Source organism: Aspergillus luchuensis, chromosome 4 (assembly GCF_016861625.1).
Source record: "Aspergillus luchuensis IFO 4308 DNA, chromosome 4, nearly complete sequence".
NCBI classification, from domain to species: Eukaryota; Fungi; Ascomycota; class Eurotiomycetes; order Eurotiales; family Aspergillaceae; genus Aspergillus; species Aspergillus luchuensis.
The window spans coordinates 2,423,076-2,444,730 of record NC_054852.1 but is presented as its reverse complement, the minus strand read 5'-3'; the positions used below and the strand labels follow the sequence as shown (position 1 = coordinate 2,444,730).

Sequence of the window (21,655 nt, the reverse complement as noted above, 5' to 3'; positions counted from 1 at the left end):
AAGTGAAGGAAGAGGAAAACGAAAGGATACGAAGAAGCAAGCGAGGCCAACGCAGCAGTTAATGCGATCGACCGAAAGAAAGGGGAGGCGGAATTACGACTGACTTTGACATTTCCCCAGCCAATCACCGCTGTGCCGCTGGCCAGCCAACCAGATGGCGGGGGGCTAGGCCCGAACAGGCATCCTGGGGTTCTGGCCAGGAAAAAGTTGTATCCGAAAGAGACGGTGGAACCGCGCTAAGCCGTACTAGGCAGTTAACCAGGGCGTTCCTGGTCATATCGAGAAGCTGCGTATCGCGTATCGCGTATCCGGTGCGTATTCCGCCAGGCATCACTGGATCCGCTGGTCGCACAGAAGAGGCTATGCTATCAGGTTGAATGCCGCGGGATCAAGGCCTGGACTGCAAGGTTTCGTTTCAGACTCTGTATGATTGAGCATCATGCACTTATCAATGGAATTACTATACTCCTTACGCAGATGCCTAAACAAGCACTCGGGTTCATCCTTTCCATGCATGTGATGCAGGAACTTGCAGTTCTATCACGTGACTCACATCTTGCTTATGTCATAACAGCCACACTTAGCCACAGAATGCGCCACTAGGACTATCGATAATCCAAGTTCTTGCTACCGACAACGCTCAACTTCGCCGCATCATCTCCGCAGGGCTTCGCGTTTCTGTGTGGAAGCGCAGCTGATTAACACAACGACAAGATGCCCCCTCCACAGATTAAGCAGGACCTGAACCGGTCCGGATGGGAGACCACCGACTTTCCCTCCGTGTGCGAGAACTGCCTGCCCGACAATCCTTACGTTCAGATGCTCAAGGAAGACCATGGCGCAGAATGCAAGATTGTAGGCAGACCTTTCCACTTTCGGACAACCAGACCATACTAACATATTCCCAGTGCACGCGTCCTTTCACCATCTTCCGCTGGAAAGCTGACCGCACCGCGCGCCAGAAGCGTACTGCCATCTGCTTGACCTGCGCGCGTTTGAAGAACTGCTGCCAATGCTGTATGCTGGATCTGTCCTTCGGGCTGCCGATCGTCGTTCGTGACGCTGCTTTGAAGATGGTCGCCCCGGGCCCCGAAAGCACCATCAACCGCGAATACTACGCACAAGGTCACGAGAAGGAGATCGAAGAGGGGCGTGGCGCGGTGGAGGAATACGAGAAGACGGACGAGAAAGCTCGGGAGTTGCTTCGGAGGCTCGCCAACAGTGAACCCTACTACAGGAAGCCTCGCCAGATAGAGGCCGCACCCCAAGACGAGGAGGGCGCGAGTGGAGGACCCAGCGACGCACCGGTCGTACACAGCCGCTACGGAAATGGCCCGGGACCCATTCGCACAAGCGAAAGCAGGAGGGGAACGCCACTTCCGGGTAGAGGACGAGGAGGGATGCGTGGTGGTCGTGGTGGCCGCCCATTCCCCAGCGCCGCTCAGGTGCCCCCATCGGCTGAAGATATCCTACCGCCCGCGGATCCGAACATCACATCGCTCTTTGTTACTGGCGTGGAGGATGATCTTCCGGAACATACGCTGCGAACTTTCTTCACACAGTTTGGACAGCTGCGGTCGCTCATTTGCTCCCACCGTGCTCACTCTGCGTTCGTCAACTTCGCAACTCGGGAGGGTGCTGAGGCAGCCGCCAAGCAGTGCCAGGGTCGGGCTGTCATCCAAGGCTGCCCTCTGCGTGTTCGATGGGGTAAGCCCAAGCCGTTGGATAACATGGATCGGGAGGAGCGCTTGAAGAATGCCCGGGAAGGTCGGCAGGCGGCAGGCCCGCGGGCAGCCGATTCTGGAAAGAGAGCCATCACCGCTGCCGGAGAGGAGATTGGCAAAGAGCGAAAACAACGGAGTTATGCTGTCGCCCCACCCCCGGGTGCTGGAGAGGTCCAGTACTCCAGTCTGTCTGGTGATTGATCTGCATTTCAACACTCGCATTTTGTTTTCTACAGGGTTCGGGAACAAGGAGGTCTTGTGTATGTTCGCGAGCGGGCGTTGTGTATATTTTCTACATTCTGATTAAACCATAAAATACCCCCAAAGACGCCGGAAGGAGAGAGAAAAGTTTGGGTATACTATAATACAGTCTGCAAATGCCATAGTCTGCAGTCATCCTTTCACCCACGCATAGGCTTCCAGACAGTCAGATTCCTCACGGGAGACCCTTCCTCTATGACGAGCATGCCTTATCCACCTTGACAGTCTTTCCCTTAACTCTGATGGTGTCGTTATCGCCGCGCTCGATGTCGTCATGAATGCGGAGTTCTGATCGGATCTCGGGTCAGCGACATATACTCAGCCATAGCATAATTCCTCTGCTAGCTACTCACCCCACTTGGCATTCTCATCATCTTGTTCCCGTACACCCTGGACAATGTTGTGTCTGAGAATGTTCGCCACTTCGAGCGCATGGTTGATCTGCATCGGAGTATCAATGCCTTCGCGGCGGTGGCTGTCGAAATTCCGGCGAGCCTCTTGACGGGCAGCAATCATAACACGGACATCATCTGCACGTTGAATAAGGTTAGCGTTGAATAGACTTATGGCTGTTGAGGCGGCGACTGACCCCGGAAGGCAATGCGGGTAGCGCGGAGGAGTTGGCGGTAAGCACTGCGTGCGGACAGGGCGGTTTGGGAGGACATTATGAGGGTTGATAGTGAGATTTATCGAAGAATTCAATCTGTTGACCTTTTAGAAGTTGTCTCCTTGTAAATTGAGTCTTTTGGGGTGGCGTACTGCGATGGTAACGGGTGATCTGATGATGAAGAAAATGGTCGTCAGGCGAATGCAGCTCGTCGCTCTGTAAATAAAGAATCCTTGATATAGAAACTACAGTCAAAAACAACACAACATATAAGAAGAAGATCTAATCAATATGCGAAAAGGTTGAATTTCTAACCGTCGTTCCCTGCGGCAGTCCATGACTTTCGATGACCTCCGAAACAGCCAAGGTTTGATTGGCCCGCTGGGTGGCGGCAAGTCGGGGCAGAAAAAAATGGAAAAGCACTTTGTCTTTTTGCTCAAACAGTCCGTTGGGCGCTTCTCACTCTTTCCCATTCTCCCCTCAAATCACCCCGCGTGGCTCTGTTCTTGACCATGGCTACCGTTCAGACCATCAACGTTACTCTTCCCTCCCTGCCTTCTGGCTGGAGTGCCGATAAGGACTTCAAGGCTGTTGGCACCGTCTCCGCTGCCACCCAGAGGAACCTCGAGCCCGTTGGCCCTCACTTCCTGGCCCACGCCCGCAGAGTACGTATCTCGCGACCGATCCAGTGCGATAATGGCTCGCTGCTAACAACCCTCCAGAAGCGCCACCACCGCACCTTCTCCGAGGATGAGCGTATCCAGGCCCAGCAGAACGTGAAGAGCACCGAGGACGAGGAGGATGATGACATCTCCGAGGATGAGGACCCTATGATGCTCTCCAGAGATGCCAAGGACTGGAAGGTATGCATTACCAAAATCGTCGATATAAGTATGATTCTTACACACTACAGAGCCAAGATCACTACCAGGTTCTCGGTCTGTCCAAGTACCGCTGGCGTGCCACCCCCGAGCAGATCAAGCGCGCCCACCGCAAGAAGGTCCTCCGCCACCACCCCGACAAGAAGGCCGCCATGGGTGACCGCGACGAGAACGACAGCTTCTTCAAGTGCATCCAGAAGGCTACTGAGGTTCTCCTGGACCCCACTAAGCGTCGTCAGTTCGACTCCGTAGACGAGGCCGCTGATGTCGAGCCCCCCACCAAGAAGGAGGCTGCCAAGGGCAACTTCTTCAAGCTCTGGCGCCCTGTCTTCGAGTCCGAGGGCCGTTTCTCCAAGATCCAGCCCGTGCCCCAGCTCGGTGACGAGAACAGCACCCAGGAGGAGGTCGAGACCTTCTACAACTTCTGGTACGACTTCGACAGCTGGCGTACCTTCGAGTACCTGGACGAGGATGTGCCGGATGACAACGAGAACCGTGACCAGAAGCGTCACATGGAGAAGAAGAACGCCAACGCCCGCCGCAAGCGCAAGACCGAGGACACTACCCGTCTCCGCCACCTTGTGGACGAGTGCGCCGCTGGTGATGAGCGTATCAAGAAGTTCCGTAAGGCCGCTCGTGCCGACAAGGACCGCAAGCGTCTCGAGAAGGAGGCTGAGATCAAGCGTCTGGCCGAGGAGAAGGAGAAGGCCCGCCTGGAGGAGGAGCAGCGCAAGAAGGACGCCGAGGAGGCTGCCAAGGCCGAGCGTGAGCAGAACAAGAAGGCCAAGGAGGCCGCTAAGAACGCTGCCAAGAAGAACAAGCGTGTTCTCAAGGGCTCCGTCAAGGATGTCAACTACTTCGGCGAGGGTGGTGAGCCCTCCGCTGCTCAGGTTGACTCCGTTCTCGGCGACGTTGACCTCATCATCAGCAAGATCGACGCTGAGGAGATTGCTGGTCTGGCTGGACGCCTTACCGCTGCTGGCAAGGACGCTGCTGCCGTCAAGAACGTGTATGCCGAGGAGGTCAAGCGCCTGGTTGGTGCTGGCAAGCTGAAGGAGGGTGAGGCCAAGTTCTTTGCTTAAGCGGACTGGGAGTATAGGATGTATGATGCCGATGGATTTACATGCTACGCAGGTGTGACCGGACTGGTCAACAAGGTATATAGATCGATAGAGTTGACTACAAAATAATGAGAGCAACGACCTTATGGAGTTCAACCTGTTATTCTAAAATTCCTATTCTACTTTCCGTAGTGTACAGTAGTCCGGGATGTTCCTAGCGTACCCGTCACTCGCGCAATACAGCCACGCACTGCGAACTCTTTGTGACCGGAGTCTCCACAGTAGATGGACTACTGCAGTCCCACTGGAAGCGAGCTTTCAGTCTGAGAGACTAGTTAGTATATGCCAAACCATCCGCTGGCAGAAGGCATTGCGGGCACGTGCCAGGGACGGGGAGTCCCGTGCTCCCTGGTTGAGCAATTGTCCAATAGAATGTCACTCTCCGCTGTCTAAGTTATCCGCTTTTCCAAACTCGGCATTAGCGGGCATTTCCCTGTCGGCCAGTCAGCGACAATCGACTCGCAACGTGCAGAACATCTCACCAGATGGCATCAGCTGCAATCCTGCCATGCACAACAGCAGCCGACCACGTTCCACAATGCCGACGCAGATGCTGTGGGGATCTGGCACACTGGCTTCGTCGGTTAAACAGGCCTGTCCAATTGCAGTTCGTTGATTAAATTGCTCCGGGCTAGAATAGTTGCGGCACGAATAACCACGCGTGTGATGGACCGGTATAGAGTTCATAGCAGCCGTGAAGAAAGATATAAAGATGTCCTCAGCAGCCCGATGATCTTCTGGATTTTTTTTGTTTGGTGTGCTTCTCCGTGGATATTACGCCGGATCCCTCTCTTAATATACTTTCAGCTTTCGTCTGCTGATATCTAGGCATCATGTTCACCAAGCAGTCCCTCGTGACCCTCCTCGGAGGTCTTTCTCTGGCTGTGGCCCAGACCACCACGGAGGAATACCCCTCCTTGGCTGAGATTCGTGCCGCACAGGCTACCGTGCAGCCTTACTCTCCCGTTTCGAATGTCAAGGGACTGGCGTTCAACCGCTTTGTGAACATCTGGTTGGAGAACACCGTATGTCCTCAGCTGTTACACCTGGTATATGCAGTGATTGAACCACAGCTGACACGCCATTCCTGATAGGATTTTGATGCTGCTGCTGCCACCGAGCATCTGCCGGTGCTGGCCAAGAAGGGTCTCCTTTTGAACAACTTCTGGGCTATCACTCACCCTTCGGAGCCGAACTACTGCGCATCTGCTGCTGGTGACACTTTCGGCATGGACAATGATGACTTCCATCAGATTCCTTCCAACGTTTCTACCATAGCCGATTTGTTCGATACCAAGAACATTGCCTGGGGTGAATACCAGGAAGGCCTCCCCTACCCTGGGTACCAGGGTTACCGCTACCCCGAGAGCGGTGCCAACGACTATGTTCGCAAGCACAATCCTCTGATCCTGTTTGACTCGGTCACCGAAGATGCTCTCCGTCTGCGCCAAATCAAGAACTTCAGTAGCTTCTACGATGATCTGGAGAACCACCGTCTTCCGCAGTACATGTTCATCACTCCCAACATGACCAACGATGGCCACGACACCAACATCACCTTTTCCGGTGACTGGACTTGGAACTTCCTATCTGAGCTTCTGGAGAACGATTACTTCACCAAGGACACCCTTATTATGCTCACCTTTGATGAGACCGGCACCTATGAAATTGGCAACAACATCTACACCTTCCTTCTCGGCGGTGCCGTCCCGGATGATCTTCTAGGTACCAAGGATGACACCTTCTACACCCACTATTCCGTCATCGCTTCCCTGTCTGCCAATTGGGGCCTCCCCTCTCTGGGTCGCTGGGACTGCGGTGCGAACCTGTTCAGCTGGCTGGCCAAGAAGACCGGCTATGTTAACTATGAGGTTGATACGAGCAACCTGTATATGAACGAGACTCACTGGGGTCCTCTGTCCGATGATGACTACAGCGAGTACTACGCTGGCTGGCCTGTTCCCACAACTGATGCCAGCTGCTCTGCTGGCAATGGAATTCTTTCTACAGTCAAGAAGACCTATGAGGGTTTGACTGCTACCTTCAACTACACTACCCCCTTCCCCTACGACTCTCGCAGCGGAAACAATGTCGGTGTGAAATACAGCCGTACCCTGGTAAGACACTCCACTCCCCTTGCCTCTTATCTATCAAAAACTCTAACCCTGTGGTAGAAGAATGGCAAGGTCGAGTCCGGTACTTCCGAGTAAGCTGACGCGTCGACATATTTGGCCGGGAGGATATTAAATGGAATGTGGACCCATGAATCTGATCTGTAATATACTAATGCAATAAATCAATTGATCTACTACCCTCCTCCATCATGCTCTGAAGTCCAACACAAAGCTCAAATAGCCCTGGATCGGGTCTCTACACATATCCAAGTTTCTGCCTTTGTCTGCAGGCGGACGTGTCACGGCGGGGTGAGCGTGACTCATGCATATAAACCCTGACTACCATCACCATGGCTTCTACAATCAAATCAACCGAAAAGCAAGAGAAAAGCACCCTTCAAATCATCAGAGAAAAGTTCAAAATGAACCCCAGCACTGAGCACCTCCACGTAAGGGACGATTTCGAACTACAGCCGCCCGACCAAGTTGATATCAACCAAAGCCCCGAGAATGCCACCAACATCAGTACACTGGAAGACATCCCACCCAACGGCGGATACGGCTGGGTGTGCACATTCTGCGTTTTCATGATTAACGTGCACACATGGGGCATCAACAGCGCCTGGGGTGTAATTCTGGACTACTACCTCTCCAACTCGACCTTCCCCGGCGCCAGCCACCTCGACTATGCCATCATCGGCGGGATCCAGGTCTCCCTATCCCTTTTGATCGGACCCATCGTCACCAAATCCAATGAAATACTAGGCACAACCATCACTCTTCTCACCGGCACAGCCCTCATCTTCACCGGTCTCTTCGCCGCCTCCTACTCCACCCAAGTCTGGCACCTCGTACTCACCCAAGGCATCGCCTTCGGCTTCGGCATGGGCTTCCTCTACCTAACCGCCACTTCCATTCTCCCCAAATGGTTCTCCACCAAACGCAGCTTCTCCAGCGGTATTGCCGCCTCCGGGGCCGGCCTCGGCGGCCTCGCATACAACCTCGCCGCCGGCCGTGCCATCCAATCCGTGGGCGTGCAATCCACCTATCGCATCCTCGCCTTCTGCGCCCTAGGTTCCCACCTCGTCTCTTCCCTCCTCCTCAAAGACCGGCCTCGCTCACGCGCCCAACCCCGCCAACGAACCTTCAACCACCGCGACCTCGGCCACCTCGAAGTCCTCCTCATCATCGTCTGGGGCATCTCCACTGACCTCGGCTACATCACTCTCCTCTACTCCCTCCCCAACTACGCCTCTTCCATCGGCCTCTCCCCACAGCAAGGGTCCGTCGCCGGCGCTATCCTCAACCTCGGCCTTGTCCTTGGCCGTCCGGTCGTTGGCTACATCAGTGATGCCTACGGCCGCATCACCATCTCCATGGCTATGACGGCGTCGTGCGCGTTTTTGTGTCTCGCTATCTGGATCCCTGCCCATTCATATGCACTCCTGCTCCTCTTCGCGGTGCTGTGCGGTATGGTCTGCGGGACCTTCTGGGGTACTATAGCCCCTGTGCTTACTGATGTGGTCGGGTTGAACCGTCTCCCGTCGACGTTTGGTATGGTGTGTTTGATGTTGGTGGCGCCGAATTTGGTCGCTGAGGCCATTGCGTTGAGTATGGCGGGGAGCGGGGCTGGGTATTTGAGTGCCCAGGTGTATGTTGCTTGTATGTTTGTGCTGGGTGCGGTGTGTTTGTGGATTCTGAGGTCGTGGAAGTTTTATGAGTTGGAGGTGAAGGGGGTGAGTGAGGATGGGGAGGCGAGGAATGGGAGTGGGATGGTTGGGGTGCACGGGTTTTTGAGGTGGATGAGGCCGGAGAAGTTGTTTTTGAGAGGGAGGGTGTAGGTGATGTTGATGGTGATGATGGGTACTTGATGTAGTTGCAGTGGTTGGTTATAGAAGGTATGGAATCGCTCTACATTTACCAAGTTCCGCTGGCCGAATCTTGCAACTACGTAGGTAATCAGTGATTAAGGCCCTCGAGATGGATTTATATCTAGAAAATCACCCGAATTCTAAGTCGTCGTGGCTTTAAGTTTTTAAGAAGCCCGATCTCAAGGCTCATCATGAGAATGGACTGCCCGACCGAGGAAGCGAAGAATATGAAGGTAGTCAAGGGCTGGGTTGAACACGCGGTGAATAGGCGCGCGCTATCATCAGCTGAGTCTGCCCCGCATCGCTCAGCCGCCTCACTGTTTTTCAAACATTTCCATGGTCACCTATGCTAAATCGTGACATCAACGGAATGGCGAGTGAGGATCCAATAGACTTTGCACATACTGCCATTGCCCAAGTCGCTAACATCGCGTCTTTACTGGGCGTTGAGTCCAAGCGACCATTATGTGGGCGTCTCGGGGCTGAGCTCTTCCTCGTCGCCAACTATATCGACACGGCTGGCTTAGATCAGGAGAGGCAACTGCGACTGCGAATATCCAAGCTACTGCGAGATGTGGAGGCTATGTGCAATGTAAGTGTGGCAGAAATCTAAATCTATGTCGATGGAGCCTGATGAGCTTGGAATAGTGGCCGAAGAATATCCCAACAAATGACTATCCTCTCCTTGAAGCGATAGCAAAGCCGTTCCCTGACGGGGCATCTTATGAAAAGGCCCAGAAAAAGATTCGACGAGGACTTGATCAGCTTACCGCGTGTCCTCGCGATGCCGAGGTGGCCATTTCTCATATCCAAAAATTCATTGAGCGCAATCGCAAGTCATCTAGGCGCGATGAAAGTGGAGATATCAATTCTAGAAAGAGAGCCGCTCGCCCAGAGCGCTCAGATCTTGCTAACGCAATTGCTCATCGTGTTCTACGAGAGCAAATGTGCTGTACTTGCCAGGGCAATGGAGTGCGTAGGCAAATGGAGAGAGGACACCTAGTGTGTCTCCTGCTACAGCCACCTTCCCAGTCAGTGGCCAGTAACAGTCTGGTGCAATTCGATATGCTGTTCTCATCAAAGCCCTTTTGGGACCAGTCACAGCTCACTCACTGGCAAGATATTGAGCTGCTTGTGCCAAACGGCCATACACACGGCAAAAAGTGCGTCCAATTTCTTGGGGGAGATGATGGATATAGAGATGAGCAGGCCGACAATCTGTCTGCAAAAATGAGGCAACGAACAGAGAAAGGCCAATTCTGCCGTTTACTCGATCTAGCCAAAGGCTGGCGCCTTTGCCTATCTATTGAAGACCAGGAACTCTATCATTTTTTTGAGCCCCACAAGCAGAAAGTCGACCATATTCCAGGGATATGTTTGGCGAAAATCCTCAGCACCTACCATCTAACGGCACGAATGAGGCTTGTACTAGCTTACATAATAGCATACTCTGTCTGGCAGTACTACGATACAGATTGGATGCGAACAAAATGGACAAGCGAGACTATTCAATTTATGAGGGAAAGTGATACATCTGGGGGTAGGGGCCAGGGTAAGCTTTTTACCTGGAAACCATATGTATCAGTACATTTCAACGATGAAGATCCGTTGTGCTACGAACAATATAAGGTTCCTGGGATGGTGCATGTCTATCCAAGGATCAGAGCGCTTGGTATTATGCTGGTTGAGATAGGTCTTGGGTTTCCGCTTCCCAAGCGTGAGAAACAGGGGCAGCCCTTGGCTGCCGAAGTCAATGCTGAATTGCTCACAGCCATCAACTATGCAAAGGATGAAGAGTGCTGGAAGAATTTCGACTACCCCGACTATATGAATTCAATATGCCACTGTTTGGAGCCCGGTACATTCGACCAGGCGGCTTGCATGGAAGGTTTATCTGCCTCTGAACAGAGACAAAACCTCAAGCAACGGAGGAACATGTTATACGAGGAAGTTGTGTTTCCGCTTGAGAACCTCCTACAGGGCACGAAATGGATCGACAATTATGAGAAGATCGCCCCGCTTAATGTACTTTCCCAGGATGCGAAAATCAAAGAAGCCACTGTACCGGAAAATCTTGACAAGGGCAAAGCGCCAGAGCGCAGGAGGAAGCGCACTGAAAGTGAGAAAAACGCTAGCAACTGGCTATTAGACTTGAAAGAGTTTAATAGGGAGCTAGCTCAAGTTGCACCAGCAGCGGGATTACGCGGGGTATCCCGGCGCGTACGGATAGCGATTTTGGACACTGGTTACGACGATAATGCCCCGTTTTTCTTTTCACCTGATGTTATGGAACGTCTTAAAGGCTGGAAAGACTGGGCTGATGGTTCGAGCCAGCCCGAAGATTGTCATGGACATGGCACTCATTTGGTGTCTCTCGTGCTAAGATGCGCTCCCGATGCTGATATCTATGTAGCACGCATTGCGAAAAGCCCCCATCAACTCTTGAATTCCAGCGACCAAGTTGCAGAAGTTAGTGCTCCAAAGGAAGTACTGAATGTGGCTCAGCTGACTTGCTTAGGCGATTTCTTGGGCAAGTGGAGAATGGGAAGCCGACATCATCTCCATGTCGTTCGGCTTTGCAGACGAACAGCCGTGTATCAGTGACGCAATTCGCGAAGCGCTATACAAACGCAAAGATTCCATTCTTTTCTTTGCAGCTGCGTCAAATTACGGGGCCAATGATCGAGAAATGTTTCCTGCCAGACACGAGTCTGTCATCTCTATTCGAGGGACGAATTCAAACGGCCTATTTGCAGACTTTAACCCCCCTAAGCATGAAGATGAACCGGTGGATTTCGGGACTCTTGGCATAGACGTTCCTTCTGCGTGGCCCAACTCTGATGGCGAAGAGTATAGGTCTGGAACATCAGTTGCTACGGCTATAGCGGCCGGAATAGCAGGATCTCTTCTGGGATATATTAGTTCTCGCCCTCCCGAGAAGCCATTCTACAATGCCAAAAACCGAGCCTGGACACGTCGGGGAATGAATGCAATCTTCAGGGCCATATCCTCTAACACGCTCCAGTCAGGTTATTTATATCTGACGGTACGGGGCTTGATAGGTATTCCGGAGGATGCCCGGTGGGCAAAAATTGGCGGCAAGTTATCTGGGCTCTGATTATGAGAACTGATCACTCTGAGTCAGGGATTACTCCCAACTATCGAAGAAATACAGCTGACTCGACTACCCCCCTCTCCAATTTCTGTCACAGTCATACTCCCTTGATCATGATCACTGGATAAAGTGCCCGGATCAGCTGAACATATGATGATCTCTTCCACGGCATCTTCGTCCTCATCTGTCTCATCTTCATCATCTTTGCTCAAATAGGCGGCCTTGTGCCTCAGCTCATCGTATTTAACTCTATCGCCTTTCCAACCCTTGACCTCTATCTTGAGAAGCTGATATGCAAACACTATGTCCTCGCCCGCCCGCCAAGTATCTGATTCTTCTGTGCTGGTCGATTTGGCAAGATTAGCTCCAGCGCCAACTTGAATCCCCGGCGATGGAATATTGCCGCCAACCCCAATATCCCCATTGTGGCGTTTGTTGTTCTCCATAGTGGCGGTAAACCCTTTCGCTATCATGAGACCCGTAACCATGTAAACAGGGTTCCTGAACCCAGGAGCCCTGCCTGCCTTGGTGACAGCCTGAACACGAGGGGCTTTTAGACGTGCTTGGATCTCTTCAAGCGGAGGGTCGGTGACAAAGTATTCTGTCTCCAGTTGGTCCATCGTATAGTTTGATCGCACATCGCTACCCCGTCCGCCCGACAACTTTCCGGATACCGTCTGCAGGAACTCTGCCCACAAGCTCATCGAGACATCGCGGCTGTCGCCTCGTTCAATACTTCGCTCGCAGTCCGTAAATCTTTCTATCCGCGGGTAAACTTTCTCTAGCGTCGTCGCATCGACAGTTGTTAGGGCTCGGTGCGGTCGCAGGGGGTGTGATATTATGTTCCCTAATCCGATAGGGCCCGTTCCTGGCTTGAAATGGAAATTGGGAGAGAGAATATATGTGGGTTGCTGTGCCATTTCTATGGAAAGCTAAAGAGAAGTAGCCAAAAGAAATCCCCCCCCAAAACAAGGCAGGAAAGAGGACAGAAACAGGTTCGTCCTCATCGTACTGAAGTAAGCGCTGTGCAGCAGGAGCGGGGTCGGATCAATATTAGACCAGCGAGATTCGTGATACCGTAACCTCTCAGCTGATCCTATCTACTTGAGCACATCTCCACGTCGCATTTGGCCACTACGTACGCAACGAAATACCTAACAGCCATGGAGCGGGGCATAAAAGAAGCTGCACAGCAGTGCGTCGACCTTTTCACACAGTGCTTGGAAGATCCACCACTCATGGAAAACGAGTGGGCTGAGAATCGTCTTGCGGATATGAACTTATGGATATCAGGCACCGGAGCCTGCGCCAGAGGACGAGCTTCTTTGGACTCGAGACTAGCTTCGAGGCCCGAAGCTCACGATGTGATCGTCAATATATTGCGCCTGCTAAGTACTATGATTGACGAATGTCTAAATCGAAACAAAACACCAGATTTTTCGCATATTTCTCATAATGAGGAAGACCCTACCTTTTCTGAGCACGAAGGACAAGGGCGATCCTTTTCCCCATGGTCCGATGATTCCAGCTCTGATGGACAGTCGCCAGACTGTCATGAGTTGCAGAATCCGTCCGGGAACCTGTTGTATGAGTCAATGTATGACATTGAGTCGATGATGGATCAACTTTCCCGGGTCGCAGTTGCCATTCGTCGCTCCGGACGACGTTCACGGTTGCAAAAGGCGGACCAACTGTTTAACGCATCAGAGCACCAGGAACTAGAAGGCCACCTTGTCGGAATGTTACTATGTCAATTGAATGGTCGTATCCAAAAAAGAGACTCATCGCAGTTGAATGAAGTACAATTGCGATTGGTACACTGCAACCTAAAGCGTCGAAATCGCTTTTTGTACTCTCAGAGACACGCCATGGGTCTGGACGCTGGCAACGTACGTCGCACACCTGTACCGAAGCCAGCTGGATCAGCACAGAAGGAGACACCTCAAGAAAAACCAGGCTGGGAATCCTTAAATAATAGCCCAATACACGCCAACAACACCGTAATCACTGGGACCAGTGCCTCCAGATTGTCCGATGGCTTTCAGTTACCACAACCAGGCCACACACTACACCAAATAGACCACGCTAAATCCGTCACGCTTTCTGCAGTATCAAACACTGCACTCGAAGTAGATTACCCGCGCCCGCCTCAGCTCAAAGATGATGCGCGGCTCTTTCGGTGTCCCTGTTGCTGCGAAGCGCTTCCTGCAAAAATGACAGATGATATTAGGTGGAGGTGAGATTCCTGATACAGATCCAATAACGGCCAAGCTAACACAAGACTAGGAAACATATCGAAGATGATTTGAGCCCCTACACCTGTGTTTTGGCTAGTTGCGATCAGCCTTATGTCCTCTTCAATACAAAGGATAGTTGGCGACAGCACATGCTGAAGGACCACAACAGCATGACATATTGGACATGCTTTGCATGTTGTGATGGAAAAAAATTTTCGAGAAGGAAAGACTTTGTACAGCACACAAAGTTCTTTCATGCTGCGACCGTTCCATTAGCCCATATACCAGTCCTGGATGAGTTGTCCAAGAAGACAATACCATCAGAAATCCGACACTGTCCACTGTGCAATTGGCCAGAAGCCGACGAAGTCGGAGTGGAAAAAGAGGCACTGTTCAATCATATCGCTAAGGAGGTCCACTCTTTCTCGCTCCGGGCATTACCATGGGCCGATGATAACGGACAGGAGAGTGATAATAATATCCACAACTGCTCCGAAAAGGTCTACGACTGGCTGATCAAGAATAGTATTCAAGCATATCCCAGTATAGAGCGACCTCCCCGGGAGGAGAGGTTATGGTATGATGGCTATTTCCAGAAAAATGCTTATTTTGCTTGCAGCTCAGAATCATCGTCCTCATTTGAGTTTGATTTTGACAGATCGAGGCAAATGGATCTTGACGAACTAAGAAAGATGAATGAAATCGAGTCTCCAGGACAGAATAGTGAAGTAAATGCAAATCCAGCACTTCATTCCTCGACGTCTAAACCACAAGGATATGATGGAAAGCGGGTCGAGGATCTCGAGATACCCATGGAATCTCGCAGGATAAAGCTCAGTGAAGAGCATTCTGACACTAAGCATACACCTTTAGATGCTTCGAGCGACATCTTCGTGCAGAACGAGAAAGACCTTCCCTCAGCACCCGCCTATTTCTGGGGCCCTTCCTCGGATACGAGGACAGCGGCGCTTATTTTCCTTGACACAAACGCTTCTGCTGATATTATGTCTCACAAATTTGCGAAGGAATTAGACGTCCCATTGAAACCTTGGCCAAATGTCTTGGTCTGCACCCCCAGTACGGGGTCCGCGATAAAATCTGAAATTGAGGTGTACTGGAGGTTTACACGATATGAAGGCGTTTATCGCACCAAATTCCTGGTCCTGGACATGGACACGGACAAGTACGATGCAGTTCTCGGGAGGAAGTCTATTTCTAGATTCAGGTTGTTTCAGTCTCCACCTCTAAATCCAGTCTCGGATAGGCCTTATTTGAGGCGCCATATTACTAGCAAAGCAACGAAACAACGGAAGCAAGCAAATTAACATGAATCGTAGCAAAAAGATGCGTTGAATTAGTAGCTGACTAGGTGCTCTAGCAGAATAAAGCAAGAGATTATTTATGGACAGGTGACTACGCCTACTCCAGCCATTGCCCAAACACCTTATGGACAAGGACCGGTAAAGGTGGACATAGAAGACCAGGACTTTCTTGAGAGGCCAGCCAAGCTTCGGTCACTGGGCGCAACGTTCTGAGATCATTGTTTGAAAGGAAACCGGGTTGATGAATCACGTCCACGATTGTGAAACTTCAATTCTCAATTGCGCACTAGCTTGGACCCTAACAGCAGAATACAGAGTAGATTATTCTATTTTCAATCCACACCTGTACGAGATGCATTCATTTGCATACTCAGTTTGATGCAGAAATCAAGAACCGAAAGCCGGTTCCTTAGTACTTCATATGCAGCCTAAATTAGGTTGACAATCGCAGCCTAGACTATATAGCGATTTCCCCTTACATTGGCAGACCACATGATGTAAGTCATTATCTTGTTGCTATCATTTAAGTTCTTTCTTTATCCTTATTCTTCTCAACACTCTTAATTTTGGCGAATGCTTAAGCGGTCATGAACTATCCCTCCACGGCCATGGGACCAGCCAAAGTAAGATATTATCTTTCTACATATTACCAGAGAATTGGATTATACTAACCCCCGTAGATCATCCAGCTAGACGGCCATGAAATCAGAGCAACAAAGGTCGAGCATCTAGATCCATGTCGAACAGTGTACCGCTTCCACCTTGAACAAAACTCATATCGACATATGATCCCAGAAACAGCCACATCTATCATCATCAAGCAACAAAAGGAGGACTGGGAAGAAGAATTTGAAGATGAAAAAACAGCCTACACCAAACTAAAGAGCCTCCAGGGGGAAGTGATTCCATACTTCTACGGCGAGGGGTACTACGATGGCCTACCTGCACTTTTATTATCAGACATCCGTGGGATTACTTTAGATGATCTGGCTCGCAGCAACGAAAAAGTCCCTGAGAAGCTGATAAAGTCTTATCTGGAAGATGTCTTTGAAAAGCTTTCGACGTATGAAGCTTTTTATCTAGATCAGAAACTGGATAACTTTATACTATGTGGTGATCAGGAGCATGGGTATAGTAAGGTGATGGCTGTTGATCTCGAGCAGGTTGAAATTCCGGATCAAGTTCGTCCGTGGCATTGGTCTATCAATCAGGAGGGGGCAAGGTCTTTGATGGAGGAGTTAAGGTATAGACGGAATCTGAAGCACGAGTCAGCTCCGCTTGAGATGTGGAAGATTGGACATGATAAGGGTGTTTCATAGTGGGTTAGATGATTCTGTCCGCACCGCGATTAGGGAAAAGGGAAATGTAGCAATTCAATAGTGTACCATTTTGCTTATAACTATTAGCACAAAATAACGCTCATAATACATTCATCCTCAGTTTTCTAGAAGCCATTAGCAATTCAAAGTTCTCTAATCATATTTCAAGCATGTAATGGTAGCGTATGTCATTGATAGAAAGTTATCAATTCAATCCATGGGGATCAGAGGTAGCCCCCGGCTAAACTTCAGGCTAAACCTTCCCCCCGCACCTCACCGAAACCGCCCCACATGATGATTCAATGGCCATCGACAACTCCAACTTGAACGTAAACCAAGTCAATATTACCCAGTCATCAACATCTACAACTTATCTCTACTTCCTACAACGCACACATAAAAGGAAGCAAGGGTGTAACCATGGACTTTCCAACCAGACCACCACCCTCCCAGGAATCCCTTCAACGCTACTACATTGGCAAAGACATTGGCTCGGTCCCCAAACCCGCCGTTGTCCTAGATGTAGCTATCATCAAGCGCCATTGCGCGTCCATGTTGGATGCAGTAAAGACTTTGAATGTGGGGTTTCGTGCGCATGTCAAGACACACAAAGTATGCCCCTCCCAGTTACCCAACTCTCAATTCCAAGGTATGTGATGGCTAATGTAATGACAGACACCCCAAGTCGCTCGTCTCCAAGTCGGGGAGGACAAATCTATACCCGCAAATTTTGTCATCTCGACCCTTCTGGAAGGGGAAACTCTGCTCCCATTAGTCAAGGAACTACGAGCCACCGGACGAAAGGTCAATGTCCTTTACGGCATACCTCTTGTGCCTTCTCAGGTTCCCAGGTTGGCTGCACTAGCGCGCGAACTAGGCGAGGGGAGTATTTCCGTCATGATTGATCATCCTGATCAGGTCCCGTATCTGACCGAGTTTCGGGAACTGGCGGGCTATGCGGCGTCGGTGTTTCTCAAGGTGGATTCGGGGTATCATCGGGCGGGACTCCCGCCTTCCATGCTGAATAAGGGGGGTTTGATCGAGAAGGTGATTGAAGGAGAGAGGGAGGGGAAGTTGGTTCTGTTGGGGGTTTACTCACATAACAGTTTGAGTTACGGGGGAGATACGCCAGAGGAGGTAATGGGATTCTTGGTGCAAGAGATCACCGGGTGTCGGGAGGCATTGAGGAAGAATAAGGACTTGTTCACATTGCCTGGTGGTAAGGGGAGGGAATTGGTGGTCAGTGTTGGGGCTACGCCGCAGGTGGTTGTGGTGAAGAAGTTACTTGAGGAGGAGGGGCAACTGAATGAGGAGGCGAGGCGGTTGAAGAGCTTATTGCATGAGAAGGATGTGGATAATAAGTTGTCCGTCAAAGTTGAGCTCCATGCGGGTGTCTACCCGGTTTTGGATATGCAGCAATTGGGCACCAATATCCATCCCACTGCGGATGCGGACAAAGAGGTTGGCATTTCAGTGGTGGCGGAGGTCTGCAGTGTGTATAATGATGCTGAGCGATCGAAACCCGAGGCTTTGGTGGCTGCTGGGTCGCTGGCTTTGGGGAGGGAGCCGTGCAAGTCGTATCCGGGATGGGGAGTGGTTGGGGATTGGAGACGAGAGAAGGGGTCGTCGCGGTTGATTGTCGATCGGATCAGCCAGGAACATGCGATTGTTGCCTGGGAAGGAGGAGATGGCTCTGCAATTCCGCTCAAGGTCGGACAGACCGTCAGGATATATCCGAATCATGCGTGTGTGACGGGGGCTATGTATGGGTGGTATCTGGTGGTGGATTCGAGTCGGGATGGGGATGGATCGACGATTGTGGATGTTTGGCCGAGACCGACGGGGTGGTGATCTATCATATTGGTGTATTCATCAGATTGTTGGATAGAAAAGATTCAGGTTCTTGTTTGCTGTCTGTAGTGGATAATATGTTTCCCTTCTCGGTGGTGCCATTGACCAGTTGGCATCTGACATGGCCAGGTCTCCGCGGCATTGGATGAAGGGGTAACTCTCCCTTATAAGAACACCAGTCTTTCTTCCTACTGCATGTTCCTCTCCAGCACATCAAGAATGACCACCCTCTCACAATTCTGGCTGTTCAACTTGAAGCTGAATCAATGGAATCTCCACTTCGGCCCCGCCAACCAATCACCGGATTATCTTCGGCTTCCCGCGCCGTCTCCGCTTGTTCTCCCATCCGCGCTCTCCATGCCTCTGAACTTAGCACCGATTCCCTCCAATCTCCCACTCCTCTAGCGCTAAGCCCCTTATTTCACACCAATGCCGCCTAGTAGACGGCCGCGTACCGACCCCATCGTCCGCGTCCGCACCGGTTGCTGGGCCTGCAGACGCCGCAAGAAGAAATGTGATGAAGCCAAACCCATCTGTGGGGGATGCGTGCGGAATAAGCTCACCTGCCAGTGGCCGACCATCATCCCAGGCCAACCCAAAGCCAACAATATCTCCTTCATGCCTGAAGAGGATGGCCATCAGGATCGACAGCCAAATGAAGATGAACCCCCTCGACAGATGAGCGTGAACCGGGAAACGTCCAGCTCGATCGAGTCCCGTTCTACCTCCCCATCTTCCCCGGAGGAGATACTACGGGAGTCCAACTCCCCGGAAGATACGTCTCGAGAGTCTCCTGCATCAGGTCCCTTGATTTCAATGGATCTTGCCCCGAATCCTGCCATCGGCAACAGCCAAGCCCTGGGAATGTCTGCCTCCGTTAGCAATCTACTCCCCCGGAGCCTGTCCATGTTTCCCGGCCATGGACCTGATTCTTATCAGCTGTTGAGCCACTATTTGGCGACGACAGCCGACTGCATGGCCAACGGGTCTACCCCGATCAATCCATTTTTGGTTCAGATCGTGCCACTCGCTTTCAGCAGCGATCTTCTGCTCCAGCTGGTTCTGACGCAGAGTGCTGCCCATCGGGCGTTTCGATGTCACAAGGAGTCTGACGAGGTGGCACAGAAACACTACACGTCAGCCCTTCAGCTATTCCGAAAAGGCGTTACCGATTTTATTGACGGGAAAGAATCAAATCCGCTCATGCTGACGGTAGGGGCGTTGGTGATGTGCTTTACAGAGGTACGCCTACATTACAAGATAACTGTATGAGGCTAACAGCTGCAGACGGCCAAAGGCGATATGAACGGGACGATTTTCGACCATCTGACTGCTGCTAATTCTCTTCTCATTCGACTACTCTCACAAAGCGATACAGCGGTACCGAAAGATTTGAAAGACTTTGTTATCGAATATTACACCTACACTGCGGCCGTGAGCATGATCTCGGTTGATGCTCGTGTCAGTACCCAACTGTTCTTGAACTTTGACCTCGAACAGCGGGCGCGTCAGCTGCTGCAATCGGAATACGTGGGGAATCTATGCGGTTGCTGGCTGGAGTTGCTGCTGCTGATACCGTGTATTTTCGACTTAGGTCGACAGTGGATGATGCATGACGGCCGACCAGCTATGCCCACTGCAGATGATATTGCCATGTTCAGCTCGCTGCAGGTGCAAATCATGCGGTGGACACCATATGCCTCGGTCAGTCCGGAGGTATTCCTAGCAGGGCGGATCTTCCAGCAGGCAATGCTCCTTTACTTGTATACCGCGCTAGGCGGGTTCTCCCGGGCGGAGAACGGCATGTATCAGGGATTGATTGAGACCGCGATTACAGAGGCGATGACTTATCTAGGGCAGCTTTCTGGGACCGCGCGGATCAACTCTGGTCTCTGCTGGCCGATTGCCGTGGTGGGGTCGTGCTTAACCAATGCAGAACACCAGGATAGTCTACGCCGCCGGCTCACCGTTATGGTGAACACGTTTGGGCTCGGCAACATGCAGAGGACTCTACTCATACTGGAACACATGTGGCAGATGCCGCTGGACGAAACAGGCCCATGGAACATCTGCCGCGCCATGCAACGGAATCAAATATGGATATCGTTTGCCTAATCAACCAGTCTATCATACAATCATCACTCATAGCATCCTGACCAGACAGGTCGCTGCTTATTGACCCAGGTTCTTGGGGCCCTCAGTGGCAGGACCCTCAGGAGTCACATACGCCTTGGTCAGACCACCATCGACGACGAAGTCAGCCGCGTTGACGAAGCTGCTCTCATCGCTAGCCAGGAAGATGACGGCGTGGGCCTGTTCGATGGCCTCTCCGAAACGACCGGTCGGGAAGTGAACCTCACGACGGAAGCGCTTCTCCTTGTCGTCACCGAGCCAGTCCTGCAGAAGAGGGGTGCTGCATTCATTAGCTTCATCCCAGCATGCACGGAGGGTATATACTCACTTGAGCGGAGCGGGACACAACGAGTTGAACCGGAAACCTGCATCATCACCATCAGCATCAAACCAAACAGACAGCAGCATCAGCGCAGCAGCAACTCACCCTCCCTAGCATGCACGATCGCCAACTCGCGAGTCATAGCCAACACCGCACCCTTACTAGCCGTATACGCCAACTGAGGCGTAGCAGCACCAACCAAAGCCACCATACTGGCCGTGTTGATAATACTTCCCTTCTTCTTGCCATGCTTCCTCAGACTCTTGACAGCATGCTTGCATCCATACCACACACCCTTGACATTAATGTTCATGGTCAAGTCCCAGATCGCCTCGGGAGTCTCCTCCGAGTCGCCATCCTTAGCATGCATAATACCCGCGTTGTTGAAAATGACATCCAATCCACCCCAGGCATCCAGATGTCCCACGGCAGCTTCCACATCAGCCTCCTTGGAGACATCGACAACGCGAGTCTCCACCTTGCCGGAACGTTCGGGCACGACCTCGTTCACTTTGTTCAGGGCCTTTTCGAGTCCGGGGCCGCTGATGTCGGTCATCAGCACGGAGGCGCCCTCGCGGAGCATGAGGATGGTGGTTTCGAGACCGATGCCTCTGCATGAAACAGTATTGTTAGCTCATTCCTTTCCACATTCCCCAAGGGGGGAAAGAGGGACTGGGAGAGAAATACCCCGCAGCACCAGTAACGAGCGCATTCTTTCCAGCAAGTCGTCCAACCATTGTGCTAGATTATAAGATAATTGTCTGTGTATGTATGTAT

At 51.6% G+C, this 21,655-nt stretch overlaps 12 protein-coding genes across 12 annotated transcripts; 9 read left to right on the top strand and 3 right to left on the bottom strand.

Moving 5' to 3' along the window:
- Window positions 1-714: 714 nt before the first annotated feature.
- On the top strand, window positions 715-1,925 carry slt11 (Pre-mRNA-splicing factor ECM2; the record flags this gene model as incomplete). Its single annotated transcript, XM_041689230.1, has 2 exons — window positions 715-855; window positions 909-1,925. 2 exons carry the CDS (start codon window positions 715-717, stop codon window positions 1,923-1,925), a joined length of 1,158 nt encoding a protein of 385 aa, XP_041542935.1.
- A 253-nt stretch (window positions 1,926-2,178) lies between these two features.
- On the bottom strand, window positions 2,179-2,650 carry MZM1 (LYR motif-containing protein; the record flags this gene model as incomplete). The annotated part of the gene is made up of 3 exons (XM_041689229.1): window positions 2,179-2,273; window positions 2,339-2,515; window positions 2,575-2,650. 3 exons carry the CDS (start codon window positions 2,648-2,650, stop codon window positions 2,179-2,181), a joined length of 348 nt encoding a protein of 115 aa, XP_041542934.1.
- A 454-nt stretch (window positions 2,651-3,104) lies between these two features.
- On the top strand, window positions 3,105-4,555 carry AKAW2_40853A (putative ribosome associated DnaJ chaperone Zuotin; the record flags this gene model as incomplete). The annotated part of the gene is made up of 3 exons (XM_041689228.1): window positions 3,105-3,257; window positions 3,315-3,455; window positions 3,506-4,555. The coding sequence occupies 3 exons, from the start codon at window positions 3,105-3,107 to the stop codon at window positions 4,553-4,555; spliced, it is 1,344 nt and encodes a 447-aa protein (XP_041542933.1).
- An 872-nt stretch (window positions 4,556-5,427) lies between these two features.
- AKAW2_40852A (putative acid phosphatase) lies at window positions 5,428-6,804 on the top strand (the record flags this gene model as incomplete). Its single annotated transcript, XM_041689227.1, has 3 exons — window positions 5,428-5,619; window positions 5,689-6,711; window positions 6,769-6,804. 3 exons carry the CDS (start codon window positions 5,428-5,430, stop codon window positions 6,802-6,804), a joined length of 1,251 nt encoding a protein of 416 aa, XP_041542932.1.
- Window positions 6,805-7,058: 254 nt separating this feature from the next.
- AKAW2_40851A (uncharacterized protein) lies at window positions 7,059-8,549 on the top strand (the record flags this gene model as incomplete). Its single annotated transcript, XM_041689226.1, has 1 exon — window positions 7,059-8,549. The coding sequence occupies one exon, from the start codon at window positions 7,059-7,061 to the stop codon at window positions 8,547-8,549; it is 1,491 nt and encodes a 496-aa protein (XP_041542931.1).
- Window positions 8,550-8,949: 400 nt separating this feature from the next.
- AKAW2_40850A (S8/S53 family peptidase) lies at window positions 8,950-11,697 on the top strand (the record flags this gene model as incomplete). The annotated part of the gene is made up of 3 exons (XM_041689225.1): window positions 8,950-9,171; window positions 9,228-11,048; window positions 11,098-11,697. 3 exons carry the CDS (start codon window positions 8,950-8,952, stop codon window positions 11,695-11,697), a joined length of 2,643 nt encoding a protein of 880 aa, XP_041542930.1.
- A 23-nt stretch (window positions 11,698-11,720) lies between these two features.
- AKAW2_40849S (uncharacterized protein) lies at window positions 11,721-12,614 on the bottom strand (the record flags this gene model as incomplete). The annotated part of the gene is made up of 1 exon (XM_041689223.1): window positions 11,721-12,614. One exon carries the CDS (start codon window positions 12,612-12,614, stop codon window positions 11,721-11,723), a length of 894 nt encoding a protein of 297 aa, XP_041542929.1.
- A 243-nt stretch (window positions 12,615-12,857) lies between these two features.
- On the top strand, window positions 12,858-15,256 carry AKAW2_40848A (retropepsin-like aspartic protease; the record flags this gene model as incomplete). The annotated part of the gene is made up of 2 exons (XM_041689222.1): window positions 12,858-13,930; window positions 13,981-15,256. 2 exons carry the CDS (start codon window positions 12,858-12,860, stop codon window positions 15,254-15,256), a joined length of 2,349 nt encoding a protein of 782 aa, XP_041542928.1.
- A 584-nt stretch (window positions 15,257-15,840) lies between these two features.
- On the top strand, window positions 15,841-16,572 carry AKAW2_40847A (uncharacterized protein; the record flags this gene model as incomplete). The annotated part of the gene is made up of 2 exons (XM_041689221.1): window positions 15,841-15,876; window positions 15,934-16,572. The coding sequence occupies 2 exons, from the start codon at window positions 15,841-15,843 to the stop codon at window positions 16,570-16,572; spliced, it is 675 nt and encodes a 224-aa protein (XP_041542927.1).
- A 420-nt stretch (window positions 16,573-16,992) lies between these two features.
- Window positions 16,993-18,423, top strand: AKAW2_40846A (uncharacterized protein; the record flags this gene model as incomplete). Its single annotated transcript, XM_041689220.1, has 2 exons — window positions 16,993-17,184; window positions 17,248-18,423. The coding sequence occupies 2 exons, from the start codon at window positions 16,993-16,995 to the stop codon at window positions 18,421-18,423; spliced, it is 1,368 nt and encodes a 455-aa protein (XP_041542926.1).
- Window positions 18,424-18,852: 429 nt separating this feature from the next.
- On the top strand, window positions 18,853-20,538 carry AKAW2_40845A (Zn(II)2Cys6 transcription factor; the record flags this gene model as incomplete). Its single annotated transcript, XM_041689219.1, has 2 exons — window positions 18,853-19,665; window positions 19,711-20,538. 2 exons carry the CDS (start codon window positions 18,853-18,855, stop codon window positions 20,536-20,538), a joined length of 1,641 nt encoding a protein of 546 aa, XP_041542925.1.
- Window positions 20,539-20,595: 57 nt separating this feature from the next.
- On the bottom strand, window positions 20,596-21,615 carry AKAW2_40844S (oxidoreductase, short-chain dehydrogenase/reductase family; the record flags this gene model as incomplete). Its single annotated transcript, XM_041689218.1, has 4 exons — window positions 20,596-20,836; window positions 20,885-20,921; window positions 20,984-21,489; window positions 21,566-21,615. The coding sequence occupies 4 exons, from the start codon at window positions 21,613-21,615 to the stop codon at window positions 20,596-20,598; spliced, it is 834 nt and encodes a 277-aa protein (XP_041542924.1).
- Window positions 21,616-21,655: the final 40 nt, after the last annotated feature.